The 18795-nt window shown below is 40.3% G+C and overlaps 1 protein-coding gene across 4 annotated transcripts in view; it reads right to left on the bottom strand.

Annotated features, from left to right (window-relative positions):
• The window catches only part of IGSF9 (immunoglobulin superfamily member 9), a 192262-nt gene that overhangs the window by 16429 nt on the left and 157038 nt on the right, over positions 1-18795 (bottom strand). For 3 of the 4 annotated variants that reach the window (XM_068253556.1, XM_068253553.1, XM_068253554.1), the window contains 6 exons: positions 16801-16976; positions 16404-16654; positions 14342-14426; positions 11131-11304; positions 6943-6988; positions 4303-5856 (listed from right to left, as the gene is read on the bottom strand). In XM_068253556.1, the coding sequence (XP_068109657.1) occupies positions 4303-5856; positions 6943-6988; positions 11131-11304; positions 14342-14426; positions 16404-16654; positions 16801-16976 (2286 nt within the window). The remainder of the gene's footprint in view (positions 1-4302; positions 5857-6942; positions 6989-11130; positions 11305-14341; positions 14427-16403; positions 16655-16800; positions 16977-18795) is intronic. The other variant, XM_068253555.1, reaches the window with a different exon arrangement.

Here is an 18795-nt window from a genome sequence, read left to right as displayed (position 1 = left end):
GACACAGGACAGGTAATGTATAACTGCACACACGGGAGGCACATTTATACATTAGGGAGGCAGCGGCGGGGCAGACGCGGCGGGCTCAACCGATTCCCTGAAGATTTCATCCTGAAATCGGACTGGAATCAGCCTGCCGTATATGGGCAGCTTCGACAAGAAGACAAACTTATCTCTAATCATATTCAATTAGAGATGAATTTGTCTCTTTGTAGAATCTGCCCATAATCTTCAGATGTATGGCTACCTTACTTCCTTTGATAGGAGTTCCTTCCTTTGATAGTAGGTTTAATCTATTGTAAACACAAAGTGTCTGTATCTTTTGATTTGTTGGTCATTTTTATTCTGATTTATTTTAATTAATGCAAAGTGTTAGATCTATTTGCTACCTGAAATAAAAATGGGTATCCCTGTAGTATACCGTCTTTACCTCTTGCACTCTTGTAGTTCTGTTTGTCACCAAGTAAAAAAATATAATTTGGCTCAATTCATGAAGCATTACCGCATTTGGTAATGCAGAAAACAGCTGACCAAACATCTGGTCTAATTTCAATTCACTAAGGCTGTAACAGTGTGGAAAAGTAAAGGTGCGTACACAGGCACTACGGCCGCCAACGACGGGTCCGTCAGACCCTTCCCGCTGGGCGGACTTTCAGGAGACAGTAGCGCGTGTGTACGCGCTGTCGGCGGACTGATAAGGCTTGTTTCTGAGCGATCCGCGTAGTGCGTGTGTACGCACCTAAAGAGTTAGACTAGTAAGCTAAATGACTGACTTGTGTGGTAAATAGGGTACCTCAATACATTTCAATTCACAAAGATTAGAGTATTCGGTAAATTAAGTGAGGTGTTTTGTATTCAGCCTCCAGCCAGTAACTAACAATAATCCATTCAGTAAAATGAAAAGGCAAAGAAGGCAGCCAATAGAAGGAGCCACCCTCCCCTACTACTCATTCCTTTGGTACATCAGAAAGTCCCTTCTGGCCTCTGACAAAGCAGGGAGACCCGTGAAACAGCTGTCAGGCCGCCCTATCACTCCCTTTAAGAATTAAATCATTGAAGCAAAATGTATACTGTTGTCCGGCCTTAAATTAATCCAGTTTTCAGGAAAAATCTTAAAGTAGCCATAACCTTTTTGGCTCAGACATTCGATGAGACAGAACATCTAATCAGTCATAAATTGATGAGATAGACCAGTGTAGGTACAGTGCCAAACATACAAATAATTAGGCTGTGTTCCTTTTCTGCCTGAAAGAGTTAACCATTCATGTATGCAAGTAACAGTTTCTCTCCAGTCCGACTATAATGTAACCCTCCCTGATAAAGAATTTCAGCCATAGAACTCTTACCTGGCAGTGCTTCTAAGTGCAGGGAATAAATATATATGCTCAATAGTTCATATATTTTAGCTCTGTGACATTGAGACTGTGTGAAAGACCGTATCATTGATATGTGACAATGCAACATTAAATCTACTTTTTTAGTTTTTAAAAAGAAAATAAAACTGTGTGATCCCAAAAATAAGGAAACCCACAGGAGTAGGAGGTTAGATACAATTGCATAACCCGTCAGTTTATTTTTACCTCTGGTTTAAACTTTAGTCGGTCGTAAAATAATCGAACGTAATATTGATTGTAATATCAATCAACAAAATTCAGTGATAAATGAATAGTGTATGGCCAGCTTTAAGCCCCATCTACACGATACGATTCTTTGTACGATTCGATTACGCAATGGCAAATCGAATTGGATCGAATCAAATCCTAATCGGACATGTCAGATTTAATCAGATCGTAAATAGAATCGTAATCGAATCGTACAAAGAATCGTATCGTGTAGATTGGGCTTTACACTATATTTCAAGCAGACCATGCAGCTGAAAGGTACTGTACTTCTGCCATACATACTGTATATTGGTGAGCAGCAGTGATGTCTAGCAATGGTGCAGGGAATAGATTATACACACATTTAATGATAATATGATCATGTCAGGGTAACTTCAGTACAGTGATACTGTCCCTTTATATCAGTTTGCTAATCAAGTCGGATATCTAAAAAAACCAGAACTGTAGTGATACAGCTTTAGGCCAATGTACACACATTAGGCTTGATTAGAGATGTCAATACAGGTAGAAATGGATTGGACACTGGAGTGCAGTGACCAATTTAGGCCTGATGTGCAGACAAGGTCATCATTAAGAACATTAAAAAAGATGCAAGTTACAGATTTTAAACTAAAAAAATATCTGCAAAATTACCACACAGGAGGAGAGGCAACCCCCCCCCCCCCCCCCCCCCCCCAAAGAGCTTACAGGTAAAAGCTATAAAAACACAAGAATTTCCTTGGAAGAAATAGTAATTCTATATCAACTACAATTCCCATCAACTTAGTGTATTTCTGCATCCAAGGTGTACGGCTATGTGCAGTTTTAAATTGCTAAACCACCAAGTATATTTTTCTTTATTTGAAAAAAGGGTTAAAATGTGTTAAGATGAGTACACATGCACAATTACTGTGGCTTGCAGGGACCCCACAGACAACAGTCCTGTACAGACACGTTGCTAGCCTGCAGGCTAGTGACATGTTCTGACACTCTGGTGAGGGGCAGCGGGACGACGGCATGGTGCACGATGGAGCGTGGGGGGAACAGCGAGAGTCAAGAGGGGAGCCCTTCCTCCATATTGTGATATGCCTGTTTTTCACTACAATCTCGTAAGTGCAATTCTTTTTTATGCAGTGAATACATTGAGGTTAATACACTATACTGCTCCTGTTTTCTATGCACAGATTATCAATTGACCCAGCAGTTCTGAAGCTGCAGATATAGTGTCATTGGTCTATTGATCCTGGTTGTTGGAGCACAAGACATTTTGTAACTTTTTACTGTTTATAGAATCAGGCCCATATGCAATTCACTTTTTCTCCTGAGTTTTTTCCTAGGTTTCTCCTATTTTCACAACTTGTCATGAATGCCTTTTAAACCACCAGCAAGCAAGAAAACACTCAAAATAAATTAGATAGCACTTTTTCACCAACTTTTGGGTACTTTTACAACTGTAAAATGCTGAAAAGTTAGTTTAAAGAGATGATGAAAGTTATCTCCTAGGAGCCATATGCAATTAGCTTTTTCACCTGAGTTATCTCCTAGCATTTTACAATTGAAAAAGTACCTAAATGTTGGTGAAAAGGTATGATTACATTTATTTTGAGCATTTTTTTGTTTGCTGGTGGCTTAAAAGGCATTTTATGACAAGTTGTGAAAACATAACCTAGGAGAAAACTCAGGTGAAAAAAGGAATTGCATATGGGCCTCAGTCTTTTACACAAGAATAAACATCATCCGATGTGTGGCAGAGCAATATTTTCTACCTCACTGTCCAAAGCTGCAGCTGCTTCTTGTTGACTGCCCTGATTACCACAGGAAAACATTGTGTGTGCATAGCAAGCGGTTTAATGATAGTATTCCTCTGAAACAACTGATTGGGATTGGCCCAGAAGAATATTAATATACAGTATATAGGAGTACAACAGAGTGCTTGACTTACTCAAACCTTCTGACTGACATAATCACTTTTGCATTGTAGTTTCTGTTCTGGTCATTGCCCAGACAATGGAAGATGTAGTGTTTGTTTTAGCTCAGAGGTCGCCATCTTGCAGCTCAGTGCAATGGCACAGGTAGAACAGGAAACACATATTATGGATTTTGTGAGACACTTCCAAATAATAATAATAAATAAAAAAATGCAGGGAATAAGTATTTGATCCCCTGCTGATTTTGCCATTTGCCTTCTGACTAAGAAATGACGAGTCCATAATTGTAATGGTAGCTTTATTTACCTGTGTACAGTAAAGGCACAAGGGAGCCCTAAATCTTGCTGGTTTATGGAGGATGAAATACTTATTTCACTCATTACAATGCACACCAAGCTCTGACTTTTTTTTAGGGCTCTTTTGGTGTTATCCTGTATCTCACAGCCACAGTAAACCTAATTATAGACTGGTCAGAGGGCACAAAAGCAAAATCAACAGGGGATCAAATACTTCTTTCCCTCATTGTATATACAGTATAAGCAGAATGCACCATGAAAATGTAATACTTTCAGTTAAAGCCTACAGAGGTCAGTCCATAGATTTGCAGCATGATAGCAGGTGTAGTAAAGCTGTTATGATATTGCACATACCAAGGAGACACAGCATTTGAATGTAATCAGCAAAATGTCTGTCACCATGTACATGTATTAGCACAAGTAATATGTAAAGGAGTATGACATTTTTATGCTGCTTTGTGTATAGTTGATACCCACCTATTGCTTATAGTGGCCAACAAAGAGTCCTTTCTTTGCCGATAGTCTTCAGCACTGGAACCCTGAGAACCCCCTCCACTGTACCAGCTAGATGTTTCACCTAGTGGTGAATTGAGGTAGCTGCCCCCCACAGACTGAGCCAATGAGGGGGGCCTGAGGAAGGAGACACTCCCTCTGCCACTGCTCTGACTAGTGAGGCTGCTCCGCATCACCTTTTCAGAGCCGTGCAAAAAGAGAGATCTGTCTACTGGCGGCCTCTGTTTTTCCAGAGCCTGGAAGTCTGTGAACACTGAAAGGGGATGGTCCTTCAGGTGATAATCAAAATGGGAAGGGATATGCTGTTCCAGTCTATGGTCCATATAGACACCGCCATGACTCCAGTGTGCTCTCTGCCCAACTTTTAAACGTTCAGCATTATCTGGAGGTTGAGTCCACAGTAGACTTCCAGGCAAGACGGCTTTTGCAGGACCCAAATTGGGCTCTGGGGGTTTTAGAAAGGTTTTTACAGGCACAGGTTGGTCTTGGTTACAGTTCACATACTCAAGAGCCAATAGTTTTTGTGGAGCACATGGAGAATCCTCTTTACGGCTTCCACTAGTACCATCGACATTCATCAATGTCCTATCATCCAAATGATTGTTGTTTGGACTCTCTTTTTCCTCAGGTTCTGAGGAACTAGGTTCTGATGTCCTTGTTTGGGACTCGTTCTCCACTGGCCAGTCTCCATCCACACTCATCTCTTTAAAAAATGGTAGACTGAGATACTGGAGAATGCCACTCTGGGTGGACAGGCTGTGTCTTAGTTGGCTTGCTTGGTCACTGAGTCCAAGAGGTTTTTGTAATAGTAATGAAGGTGCTCTTACTACTGTGCTCAAGGAAGAGAAACAGTCATGTTCAGATTCCCGGAGTGTTGAAATAGTCCTCTCTATATCTCCATCTATTTGAGCTGAATCGGCACATCGTGCCTCCTCCACCTGGCTGAAAGGTAGAGGTACAGAAGATGTGACTGGACTAATGTCTGAAATCCGGAAGGGCTTGGCTTCTTCCAGTGGGCTGCTACTACATCCAAAATATCTCCCTTGGCGATGCCCAGAATCTCTTGCTTCCTTACGTGCCTGGCCAGTGGCCTTTGGTCTCAACTTCACTTCATCCCGCCAGTTTTCTGAAAGTCGCTCAGGTAAGGGACAAACCTGCAAATATGTTTTGGCCTGTGAACATTGACTGAGATCTGATGAGTCCCGAACATTGAATTCTGGGTAGAGGTCAGTCTCAGTCACGTAAGGAAAGCCCCTGATATTCCCTCTCTTTGGCCGGGTTTCTGTCTCCACCACAAAACGTCCATCAGGTCCACGACATATACGCTCTAGTGGTAAGCATTCTCCAATGTGACTCTCATAGATGGTGTACTTTCCACCCGCTCTACTTCCATGGCTGATGCCTAGGTTGTTCACTGTTTTATCTCCCAAGTGCAAAGACTTCCGGAAACTTTCATATGGTGATACATGAAGCTTGAGTCTCATGAGACTGTCGGGGCTGCTAGAACCATTAGAATTTCTGTGAAAAAAGGATAATAAGTGTTAGAAATATTAAACTAAAATGAATTTGATAAAAAAAAATTAAAATATGTGTCTATCAAAAGTCTGCTAATATGAGTCTTATAACTTTACAGGTATAAAAGAAACTTTTGACAAAAATTTTTGACTAGAACTGTTGGGTAGAATTTCAACTTTTGACTTGAATCTCAACTTTTTGAATTCTGTAATGCTGGGAATACACGGTTCGTTTTTGCCTTCGTTTAAACCTTCGATTCGTTCGGTAAACGAATCGATTGTTGAAAACGTATGTGAAAATAGTCATAATCTCATTATAGTTTCGATTAATAGACCCCAAAAACGAACGACTAGTGATCGAACATGTTTGATATTATCTCTCTTTATCCATCTAATCGAGCCATTGGTAGGCTTGATGGCTGTTCAGATCGATTATATATTCGTTTATGCTAGTCCGTCCCTGTAAAAAGGGATTTTCGTTTCGTTTCTTTGCAGCCTTCGATCATTGGAAAAACGAAACCATCAGAATCGAAAAAAAAAACGAAACCGTGGGTGGTGATATTAACCGTATGATCGATTATTTCTGGATCGAAAAGGACAAAAGGCACAATCGAAACGAAGGTTTAAACGAAGGCAAAAACGAACCGTGTATTCCCAGCATTAGGTTTACTAAGATATTTGACAAGCTAAATGGATTCAAGTATGAGCTAATAATACTTTTTCATCTCATTGACCAACATAACTTAATTTGATCACGTTCCAAGAAAGATTGTGCAGTGATTATGATTTTTCTATCCTACCAGAGATGCAAGTCTGAAAAGTTTTGAAATGTCCAAATCACTGTTATCCATCTACGTGTCAATAATAAAGTCTGTGTAATCATGGCAAAAATGTATGACTATGAGGAAACAAAACAATAAACATACACAGAACTCACTGACAACCACCACACATCTACCTTGAGGTACGACCTTTGAGCCATTGAGCTGATTGGTGGTTGAAGCCAAAGATGTCAAGCCAAGACAAGCTACGGACAGACTGCATGAAATGAATAGACGGGAAGTGACAGTATGAGCATGAAGACACTTACTGTGAAGGAGAAGCGTTCTTGGGTTGGGAGAAGACCATTGGTGCATCTGGAAGGTTATGAGAACACAACAGGGATCAGATGAGGAGAAAAAACTCGAGCCAATGTGACCTTATCTAGTGACCTACTTATTCTCAACATGTATCTAAGCCACAGACTCAGTTTCACTCAAATGATATGTGACTGTAACAAGTCATGCTGTATATTTTGATATTTAAAAAACAGTATCAACTTTCAAAGTACAGGGCATATTTTTATGTTTTGAATCTTGGAACTAATTCCCATGAAAATTTAATGTTAGGTGAATACAAATATGACCTCAGTTGGTAAGCCTTAAACCTTTCCAAAGTCAGGTTATCTGACCTTCAATTTATCTACTAAGAAAGGGGAATGTACATATATTTTTCTTACAATGTTCTGAATTTCTCTTTTATAAGTTGTACGTTTGTGAGGAAGTTGGGGAGTGCAGGACACTCTTACAAAATCTTTTGTACTATGCCACAATCACTCACGTTAGATTTCCTATAATAAAATACCTACATTACAGAACAAGTCTGGTTGAATTTGATTAATTTCTCCTTTTCAAAAGATAGAAAACGCTTTTTTGGATTGTAGGTTAAGAGAGTGTTGAAGTCAAATACTTAGAAGATTTTTCTAACCAGACCAGTAACAATATGGCCAACTTTTACTATGTTATGCCCTGTATTTTAATAGTTTACTAGGTGCAGATAATGGATAAGTAGGGCAAAGGAGCAATATCAAACTCCAGTTCCAAACAAAAGGTTTTCTAGCGTTTTCAATAAAACTGGTATCCATCTTGTGTATGATGACTTCACATCATCCATATAAGATTGGAATCTGGCTTTGACATTGCTCTCAGTTTTCCCTTTTTCAACAAATCTGGAGGCATGACAGGGACATGTAAGATGAAAAGGCAAGCAAAGACAAAGTTCTGATCGCTGAAGAAACAATACAATAAGTTAAAGAATTATGGACCACAGTTCCAAACTTTAAAAAAAAATACAGATGACAGATGGTACACAGCACGTTGTGGTGGTGCCATAGTGGTCATGCACCTCTTCAAACTACAACCATGGATGAATGGAATGACTGGAATGCAACTCTGTGCCTTGAAGACAAGGATTGTGTATTTGACAGAAAAATAAAAATATAACTAACATATCTAAATACCTAAATATTTGTCTTTTTCACTGGATACATTATAATTCTGCAAGGGACAGTTGTTACTATAAACAATATATGTAATTTAAGGCAAAATGAAATGTTTTTCAGATACTTTCATTCACGTTTTCACATTTCTAAGGTGCAACCTAATGTCACATATGCTAAGAAAGCAGTCGTGTATGAGTACAATGCACTAGCAGGTGGCTTGTACTATGCATACAGAGCTCCCATCAGGTAGCAGTGTCAGTACCGCAAGTAAATTGCATTACTGATCAGTAATCCATATCAGGCCATTTTTCTTACAGAGGAATAGAACTGTTGCAGTGACACTTCAAAATCCTGGATGAGTTTAGATCCCAGGGGTTAAATGTGGCTTCAATGAGGTTCAATGCTGAGACCTGAGAGTAAGGGAGTATCTAGTTTGTTTGGACAAAACACACAACTCTACTCCACATGAGAAATATAGATTCCACTGGCACATAACAACTCTAAAAGGGCTTCTCCATCATAGCTTATTAGGTGTTTCTGACATTACAAGATTAGCTACATGCTTGTTTCTCATGTGATTCAGACACTACTGCAGCCAAATAGATAACAATAACAATAATATTTATATAGCGCTTTTCTCCCTGGGGACTCAAAGCGCTGTGACCCTGCATTATGCAGTCTCAAAGGCTAGGGAAAAGAGGTGAGTTTTTAGCTTTTTTTTAAAGCTGTCCAGAGAGGGAGCCTCTCGTACTGATTGTGGAAGTGAGTTCCATAGAGTAGGGGCTGCGTAGGAAAAGGCCCGAGCACCAAATGTTAAGTGTATCCTGGGAATAATCAGCTTCATCTTGTTGGCAGAGCGGAGGGTGCGTGGAGGGGCATAAAGTTCCAATAGATCCGCTATGTATTTGGGTCCCATGTGGTGTAGAGCCTTGAATGTCAGCAGGCAGGATAGCCAGGCAACTGGTATTGTTTAGAAGGAAATAACTATGGAAGCCTCCATATCCCTCTCGTTACAGTTGTCCTTTAATATTTTAGTGATTAAAGTAAGGTTTCTTGAGGGCATGGCTTTAGTTAGTGAAGTGGTAAGGTTAGTCAGGGGTGCGTGTGTTTTAGAGATAGCGAAGGGTAACGGTTAGTCTTGGTCATGCTTTGAGTAGGAGAATTTTAGGCTGGGATGCATATGCAGTTAACAAATAGGATACTGGGATCACTGTTTTGGTGTCCCTATGTTTATGCCAGAAGGAATGTTGGCAGGATATTCTCACCAAGAACAAACATGCTGTCGCCAAGTGGTGGTGGTGACGACAAGAGGTCTCAGCAACCTTAAGATGGATTAAAATAAATCTAAAAATTGTAGTAAGGAGGTTACACCCATGAAGACCCCAGAGATGTAAGATTCCATCCCCTAATTTTATTAAATTTAAATACCGAAACTAGGTCGGTTCCTCTGTGTTCTGACACCTCGGATTTATAGTAGGGAAGATGGAGCTTCCAAACAATCTTCCAGTAAGGTGTCCACAGCAACCAGTAAGATTCTCCTGTTGGCCTGAACTGGAAAACTGGCTAGCTCTCTACACATTATTGGCAGACATTTCAAATACACCAGTCTTCTCATATTCTAAACCACACTAATTGGCTTTATCAAAAAATATCACAAAAAATTCCAGAAGGTCAGCACACTCTAATGCTGGGAATACACGTTTCGTTTTTGCCTTCGTTTTAGCCTTCGATTCGTTCAGTAAACGAATCGAGTGTTGTAAACGTATGTGAAAATAGTCATAATCTCATTATAGTTTCGATTAATAGACCCCAAAAACGAACGACTAGTGATCGAACATGTTTGATATTATCTCTCTTTATCCATCTAATCGAGCCATTGGTAGGCTTGATGGCTGTTCAGATCGATTATATGTTCGTTTATGTTAGTCCGTCCCTGTAAAAAGGGATTTTCGTTTCGTTTCTTTGCAGCCTTCGATCATTGGAAAAAACTAAACCATCAGAATCGAAAAAAAAAACGAAACCGTGGGTGGTGATATTAACCGTACGTTCGATTATTTCGGGAACGAAAAGGACAAAAGGCACAATCGAAACGAAGGCTAAAACGAAGGCAAAAACGAAACGTGTATTCCCAGCATAAAGTACCATGTCCTGTTTATTCAAAACACGTGACAAACCATTCCACAAGCATTGTGGAATGGTTTGTCACGTGTTTTGAATAAACAGGACATGGTACTTTAGCGTGTGCGGACCTTCTGGAATTTTTTGTGGATTACAAACATTGGTCCAGCACCTCACCAGTAGTGTGCGACTTCTCTCACTGTGCACTCAAAAAATATGACTGAAAATTAAGTCAAGTGGTATAACTCAACCAATCAGATTCTTAGAAATACTATCTGGGTCCTGACTCGTTATTATCTATATAGACAGACAGACCATCGTCCACACATGTTGATTAATAAGACAGAGGAGATCTGTTATTTGGTAATGCTACTTGAGAAATCTTTTTAACCACCAGATATGACTGAAACCCTTAATTGTCAATCTTAAGGGAAATGGTCAGAAATAATATTTATCTGTTCTCTACAACTTGATTCAAATCTTGACAAAGGGCAGTAGAAGAACAAGTCTTTTAACACAAAATTTCACTGGCCTAGACAACAGAGGCTGAGCATATGATGACAAAATACATTATCTGGGGTTACTTTAACTGAAAAGTACATACCAACATATTCAGTAGATCTTGGGAGACTATCTAGACCTCTATTAGTAAATAATTTGCATATTACTGTAGCAGCCTATATTGCTGGAACTACTGAAGTGTTTGATTTAAAGCTTTTACAGAAGATAAACTTTGATTATATATATTTTCAACATATGCTCAGGAGCTAAAGCCCAGACTTTATGGTTTATCAAGTATCCTGAAACTAGTTTGGTATGCCCTCCATCATGCTTTGCTATCTTACACCATGCTGCCATGTTACTGCTGTGTTCATCTCATTGCTGTCTCTAGTAGCATACCTTGCTGCCTCCGCTTCTGGCGACGTCTGGCTCGCCTTCGGTTCATCATGCAGGCAACCATGGTGCTGAGGATGATGGCCAGGGTGAGAAAGCAGGCCCCTCCAACGACACCAGCCATGAGCGATTTCTGCTGGACCTCCGGGAGCTCAGTGTGGGCAGGATAGACCTTCATTCCTGGTATCAATATAATATAGTTAACAGCAGCCCCAGTCTCTGTCTACCATCAATACCAGAAACAACTTCATTGTAAATATAACCTAAATTACTCTGAATAACTTTAAAGGGGAACTTCAGCCTAAACAAACATACTGTCATCAAGTTACATTAGTTATGTTAATTAGAATAGATAAGTAATATAATCTCTTACCCACCCTGTTTTAAAAGAACAGGCAAATGTTTGAGATTCATGGGGGCTGCCATCTTTGTCATGGGGGCAGCCATCTTTTTGGTTGAAAGGAGGTGACAAGGAGCAGGAGACACAGTTCCAACTGTCCTGTGTCCTGATTATCCCTCCCAGCTGTGTGCGCTAGGCTTTAAATGTCAAATTCAAAATGTAAAAAAAAAAAAAAATTGCACCAAAACAGCAGAACGAGAACAACAACATCAGAAATCCCATTATGCTTTGCACAGCATCAGGGGAAAAAAGCCCGGGCAGTTTTCTTCTGTGGAGCTAAAAAATGAGACTTAGGTAAGAAAAACAAAGTTCTGATGCTGTGAAACTGTTAAAGAAACACTAAGCCTTTTCAATGCTGCTGAGTCGATTTTTAGTCCGGAGGTTCACTTTAAGCATTCCAGCACTATCCTGCCATCAGAAGTGTTTGTAAAGCATTATATAGGGTTTTGGGTTCTAACTGCTTTTCAGGAATGCTGCCCTGCATTTGACTGCTAGCCCGGCTAATTAAATCTGTACAGATACAGCACTCGTTTATTAATAATTGAATAAATGAATTTAAAAAAACAAAAAGGAACAGAGGCATGTTCTTAGTAGGAGTGGTACATTATGCACCCATGTTTATCTCATCTTCTTGCATGTCACATCAGATACGGTTTAATCTAATGTCCACCTGTGGCAGAGTGAGGGGGAAGGAAATGAGTGTAGCTTCACTCTAGACCAGTGACCACCATTTCTTCTAAAAGTTTAGATTCATTTTTAACAGGAAATAGAAAGCTTGTGTACAGTTTGAACTTCCAATTCCTGTCTTCTACTAAAAGCCGGTGAATAAATTAAATACATTCCTTACCAGTGCTCTACAAACTTAACATAGTGGGAAATGTGCAGCAAGGTTGACATAACCACAAAATGATTCAGGGTATCCCAAGTTTACCACAGCTTCCAATGCAATCAGCTTTGATTTGTATAAGGTCACTCTGGATATTTGGCAACCTGTTACTGCCAACTCTTAATTTTACACACACTATATTGCTTGGAAGTGAGGTGTTCTTGTCCACATTTAGTGAAAAATGATCATTTAAAAAGGAATAGTACCATTTTTGGGGTGCATATTAATTCGGCGCCGCTCAGTACAGCGCAGTGAGAGCCGGATGACGGCTCTCATCGCTGACGCTAAAATCCGAGGCGGCGTTAAATACTATTCCCCCTCAGAGTTGTCACAACTCGGAGGGAAATGTAATTCGGGGTCTGGCAGCCGCCAGAGCCCCGAATTACCGCAACGTGCCCCGCGCAGCATAGCACTGCTGCTATGGGGCGCCCAGTTTCGGCGCTAGGCTCTCAGAGCCGCTTGCCGAAATCAGCTGATCCGCCATTTTTGTGAATTTCTGGCTTTCTACACATGGTAGATTATCATCACCTAAAATTAACATTTAGGATTGTATTTGGGTAACATCTGCAGTATCTATAAGTGTGCCCCAACATCAGAGACCACCTCTCCAGCAATCTGCTGATTTTGATAACCTGATGATGACCCCCATATGGTGGTAATACATTGTGCAACTCTCTATTCCCTTCATAAATGTAATGACCCCAGCAGAAATCTGCTACAGCAGCAGAAAGTGACATCACTCCCTCCTATGCCAGTTGTCAATGCCTGATCACTGAAGGTGAGAAAGGGTTAGATGCAGCATAGTAGTGGCTGGATGGTGTAATGGTTAAGGGCTCTGCCTCTGACGCAGGAGACCAGGGTTCGAATCTCGGCTCTGCCTGTTCAGTAAGCCAGCACCTATTCAGTAGGAGACCTTGGGCAAGACTCCCTAACACTGCTACTGCCTATAGAGCGTGTCCTAGTGGCTGCAGCTCTGGCGCTTTGAGTCCGCCAGGAGAAAAGCGCGATATAAGTGTTATTTGTCTTGTCTTGTCTCAGCATTATAAGGGGTTGTAGTTTTGCAAATATCCCTGTAGGCATTCATTACTTACCAGACACCAATGATTAGGTGGTATTGCAGGTTGCAACTTAGAGCACCTGAAGAAAGATAAAGACACCTGCCCTGGGTGCCCAGGCTTAGTGACATCACTAAGTGTTACTTTAGAGTAAGAGGACAGGGTCGTCAGCACTGAAAATACTTTGGGCTGCAACTACATGCAAATAATGGGGCTCTGCTGTTTTCCTATTTCTTGTCTAAGTGATTTTATGAAGTCAACCCGCCACTGGAAAACATTGTGTAAGAAGTATGTCAGCTCTACTGAATTCACTAGCTGTGTGCAAATGCTGGGTCATCAACTGAGCAGTAAAGACTTAAGGCGGCCACTAACTATACAATTTGCAGAATGATCGTTTCCAAATGATTCTTTGTATGAAAAATGATCGTTTTGAGCCACTAATGGCCAAAAATGTTCTAACCAATCTGTTCAGATTGATGGGATTGATCAGAAAATCAGATCGGAAAAGGTCCCATAACAGAAGGTTCCATATTTTGGGATAGGTTCTATTTTACTTAGGTCACTCCAAGGTAAAACCCGACTGTCTGCCATAGATTTTCTCCTACTTTCAGTGAATAGGTCTTTAAAATGAAATGAACGGCTATTGAGCCACGCCCAACATCCGTTTTACCATTTTTTATTTAATGCTGGAGTGAGCACTATGTTACTGCCCAGTAATTCATAATAATTCATAAACTAAGGGTCAGCACCTCCCTTGACCCCTTCCCATGCTATAAAAGAACGCTGCATAACTTATGCACACTCTTGCTTCAAAGCATAATCACTAATGTACAGGTATAGCTTTTACCAAATACTCACTACTATTGTTACACTTACCTAGAGTGGAGATGTTCACTGAATTACTGGGCTCACTAATGTAATCACCAGCAAACGCCACCAGACGGAATTCGTAAAGGGAGTCCTGAAAGATAAACAGTGGTGATTTGTGCAACAGTATTACTTGTCACCATTTTTGTAGAAATATACTGGTCCAGGAGAACTGAACTCTGCATGCACATTTTCCTTTTTCAATGTACACTAGCTATTATTAACAGCCAAATAATTTCTACCTTTCCCCCTTATCTGTGACTGGAAAGCAGTTTTATTTTTTATTTTTTTAAACGAACATGGAGGACTCTATGGAATTACATAAATCATACAATCTGAGCATATGTTGCACCAATGACTGCATCCCCAGATTCTCTCCCTATATGCACGTCTTTCTCTGCCCAAGCTACACATTTGTAATGCTCAGTCAAGAAACCTTGTAGAATAATCATCCTATAATTAAGGATTGAATTTTTGCACAAAAATGTATGAAGCTCAAGAAAGTTCCTTCTTGTCTCTCTGTGGTTGTATAAAAAGCGTGCAATCTCAATGAACTAGGACTATGCAGAGAAAAAACAGGACCTGACTTGTTAAGCCAAATGGCTACTGCCATCACCAATGGGATAAGACCATATCTTGTCCCCACCGCCTTGTGACCACAAAGTTCACAGAACCTGAGACAGCTCTCTGCAACTCAGGTACAATAAGCTTTGCTGAAATTAAGTGGAAGTATTGCACACACTGGGCATCACAGAGTCTCTACTGCTAACTGGACATGTAACGTCTTAAAAAAATTACCTGTGGGAGTGTAATGTTATGGTTGGCAAACATTTTTCTCTCTCCCTATCACTTTATCCCAATGTTATAGAGGGGCTGTTCTCCATGCCTGATGCCCAGAAAGAGGTGGATGTAATAAATTAGCGGGACTTCCCGTATGTTGCTGTCTGGTAACCCCCTCAATGAGAGAGTGATCAAACAGCCACCCTCACTCAGGAAATAGAAGAAAGTGGCCATTCCTGACCCCTTACTCATTTGCCACAAAGGGATCCAAAATAGCACTAATGAAATGACACTCTTGAAATAACACTTTTGGTTATAAAGTAGCTTATTCAATTCCAGTGCTGTAATCTGCACTTATTTTCTAAAGTTCTTAAAGTGAACCAGGGACGAAGCACCCTCATGTATTTTACCACATATATCAGTGTGAACATTAGAAAAAACACCTACCCTGCTCTCTGTTTTATCCTTCACTGTTCAGCCTGCTTCTTACCAGCCCAGATAAAATCCCCGACTGAGCATTCAGTCTGGCTTTGCTCAAGAATCATTATAGCGGAGTCTGTCTTCTCTGATGTCTTTTCAAGCCCAAGCCTGCCCCCTTTCGGGGCTATAATGACTCAGCTATGATTCCAGAGCAAAGCCAGACTGAATGCTCAGTCAGGGATTTTATCAGGGCTGATACGAAGCAGGCAGTGAACAGTAAAGAATGAAACAAAGAGCAGGGTAGGTGTTTTATCTAATGTTCCCACTGATATACTGTATATGGTAAAACACATGAGGGTGCTTCGTTTCTGGTTCGCTTTAATTTATTTTCTCCTTCTATGTTATACCCAACCATATTCTGGCTGGAGTGTCCAAAAGATCCCCAGATCTCTTAGGATCCTAGCAACGCCAATGCTGATAAGACGTTAATCCAACTGTTGGATTTCACAACAAAAGTTGTTTCACAACAAAAGACCGCTGTTGGGCCTGTGTATGGGGCTTCTTATCAGTCTTATCAGTTGTGTGAACAATAGCAAGCAACTTTTTTTTGGTTGTTCAACTTGTTTCATAACAAAAGTTGTTTAATAATTGTGCTGCATAAAAGACCGCTGTTGAGCGTGTGTATGGGACTTAACTGAAGTTGTGCTTTATGATAAGTTTTAGGTGCTTTTGAATGTCTATTGTTTTTGTTTTTTTTCATAGCATTAACAGAGCAACAGTTACTAACCAGTCTGACTAGAGTGTGATATGTTGTCCTCTCAAATTATTTTCTGTACAACAGCACCATCTAGTGGTTTTTTTACATGATTACCTTGAAGAGTCCTGGAACAAGCAGCTCTGTCTGAGTTGTTGGGATGGACTCATCCAGAAGTTCCCAAGCTCCCTCATCACGTCTGCACTCCAGGCCATACCCGCGCAGCGGGTGAAAGGACCGCAGAGGAGGAACCCATGTCAGCAGCACACCATGGAAAGTTTCATTGGCGGACAGGTAACGAGGAGGGGTCAAGGTGTCCCGAGAGTCTGTGGTGGGTACAGGTGGAGGTAAGGTGGTGGAAGGGACACCTGAGAGGCCAAAATATTAGTGATTATTGAAAATAAGGAAGGGGTTAGCTGTTGGTAGAGACAAGAAGGGGGAACCACCAGTGACAGAAAACACAAGGAACCACCAAAATATTTAGATAAGACAGAAAGGTACAGATTTCACTTACTAAGTGGAGATGCTGTAACTATTTCACTGAACGGGCCACTTCCCAGCTTGTTCTGGGACAAAACGCTTAACTGGTACGCATTTTCTGATTGTAGGTTCTCCACCACCAGGTGATTGGCGCCGACTGGTGCAGAGAGAGAGATCCATTCATGGTGTCCATGAGTGAGTCGCTTCACCCTGGCAAGAAGACACAGCCAGCATTGTTCAGAGACAGCCTGGTAGAGTACACACAGCTGAGATTTAGGAAGATTTGGTACAGATGATGTTGGTGGCCAAGAGACCGTCTAAAGTGCCTTTAACTTCCAGAGTCTAAACAGAGTTTGTAGATCACTGTTCAGGGACAGCCAAGTATTGTGTGTATTAGTGTTCTTACATTCCCCTACTGTCCTTGTGATGTTGTCCTATCCACTGATTACTATTAATTATAAAACCTTCTTCACAGGTGCCAGTTCTAACAAATTAAGAATTGTCCTTTGTTAAAACTACATTGTTATAATCTGTAGTAGTCATCTGTATTCCATTCCCAGAGGTATTTTTGTTAGGTTTATAACTTCAGCCATCAAATGCTTGCAGTCCAATTGTGGGCCTTCCTGTATCCAAAAATATCACCTGAATCAATCTATCAAACTGCAAGTGAATTTTAAGTAGACTTTGAGAGATGGAGGTAGTCTTTGTGTAAAGGTTTTACTGTGGAAAATCTGTTGATGTGCAATAATGGTGGGGCTTCAGAAGTAATGAGTAGATGTCTGGAGGAACTCTACAATGCTGAATCTGGACACAGAGGCTACAAAAAGCATGTGTAAAGACAGTTTTAGCCAAAATGCTATTGAATGGTTACTCCAACTAAAACCGATATTTCCGTTTCTGGCAGTTCCTGAAAAACGAGTGGTAAGCTTCTTTCATATGAGTACCTAGACACATTTGTGACTATTATTATCTTCCTGATGATGGTAAATTTATCATAGAGGTGGGCCTGAACAGAGCTTAGAACGGCAGTAAGAAAATTCTAAGCTCTGTTCAGGCCCACCTCTATGATAAATTTACCATCATCAGGAAGATAATAATAGTCACAAATGTGTCTAGGTACTCATACACTTGCAACTGGATTTCCAAATAGAGAAGTTAGCAGGTGTCTAAACCCTCCACAAAACAACACTGGTTTTATTGGTTATAAATGCATTCATCAAGGTCTTGTACACACGAGCACATCCCTGGCCAACAATCAGGGAAATCAATTACTTGGATCAATCAGATGAATGACAAATCAATGCACAAACGTGTAATTTCGTTTCTGGCAAGTTCTGATGGACTTTCTGTTCCTGTAATATCATACGGATTACCATAGTTGTTCTCACATCTACGTGGCAAGATGTGCAGAACAGATTTGCCACGTCTGATCCTTTAGTTACAGATAAAACATTATCTATCATTCCTGTTCATTCACAATAAATCACTTCTAGCCAAGAGATAACCTAAATACTGTATGTGTAAACAAGTCCTACGTTAGAAACATAACTAAATGTTAGCTAACCATCTAGCGTGTTTTTCCTCTTTCTCTCAGTTGTGTTGGTAACTAAGGATCTACGGTATGTACATTAGAGTCTAGGTGCACCATCTGAAAGAATTGCCAGAAATGATACAACTAGCACAAATTCAAATTTTTGTAAGGTATAATTTTAAAGCTATACACACCACACAGCTGAGGAAGAATATTAACAAACAACCTATATCATTTTAATAACTTACAGTGTAATATACAAACAAGCTACAGCCTATATCTATAAAACGTTGTACACACTCTACAATGTAGATCTACAATACACACACTACACGTCAAATGTTAGAAGAGCTACATGATAAGGAGATGAATCACATTTTCAAAGTTAGGGAAAATAAAAGTAAAAGAAAAATAATTACTATTATACACACAATCAAATTTGCTTGTAAATTAGTCAAAGAAATAGTAATTAGATGAATTAATCTGTACATGGTTGTG

Source organism: Hyperolius riggenbachi, chromosome 9 (assembly GCF_040937935.1).
Source record: "Hyperolius riggenbachi isolate aHypRig1 chromosome 9, aHypRig1.pri, whole genome shotgun sequence".
NCBI classification, from domain to species: domain Eukaryota; kingdom Metazoa; phylum Chordata; class Amphibia; order Anura; family Hyperoliidae; genus Hyperolius; species Hyperolius riggenbachi.
Note: the sequence above shows the minus strand (reverse complement) of the source record. Positions and strands in the feature narration are given on the sequence as shown.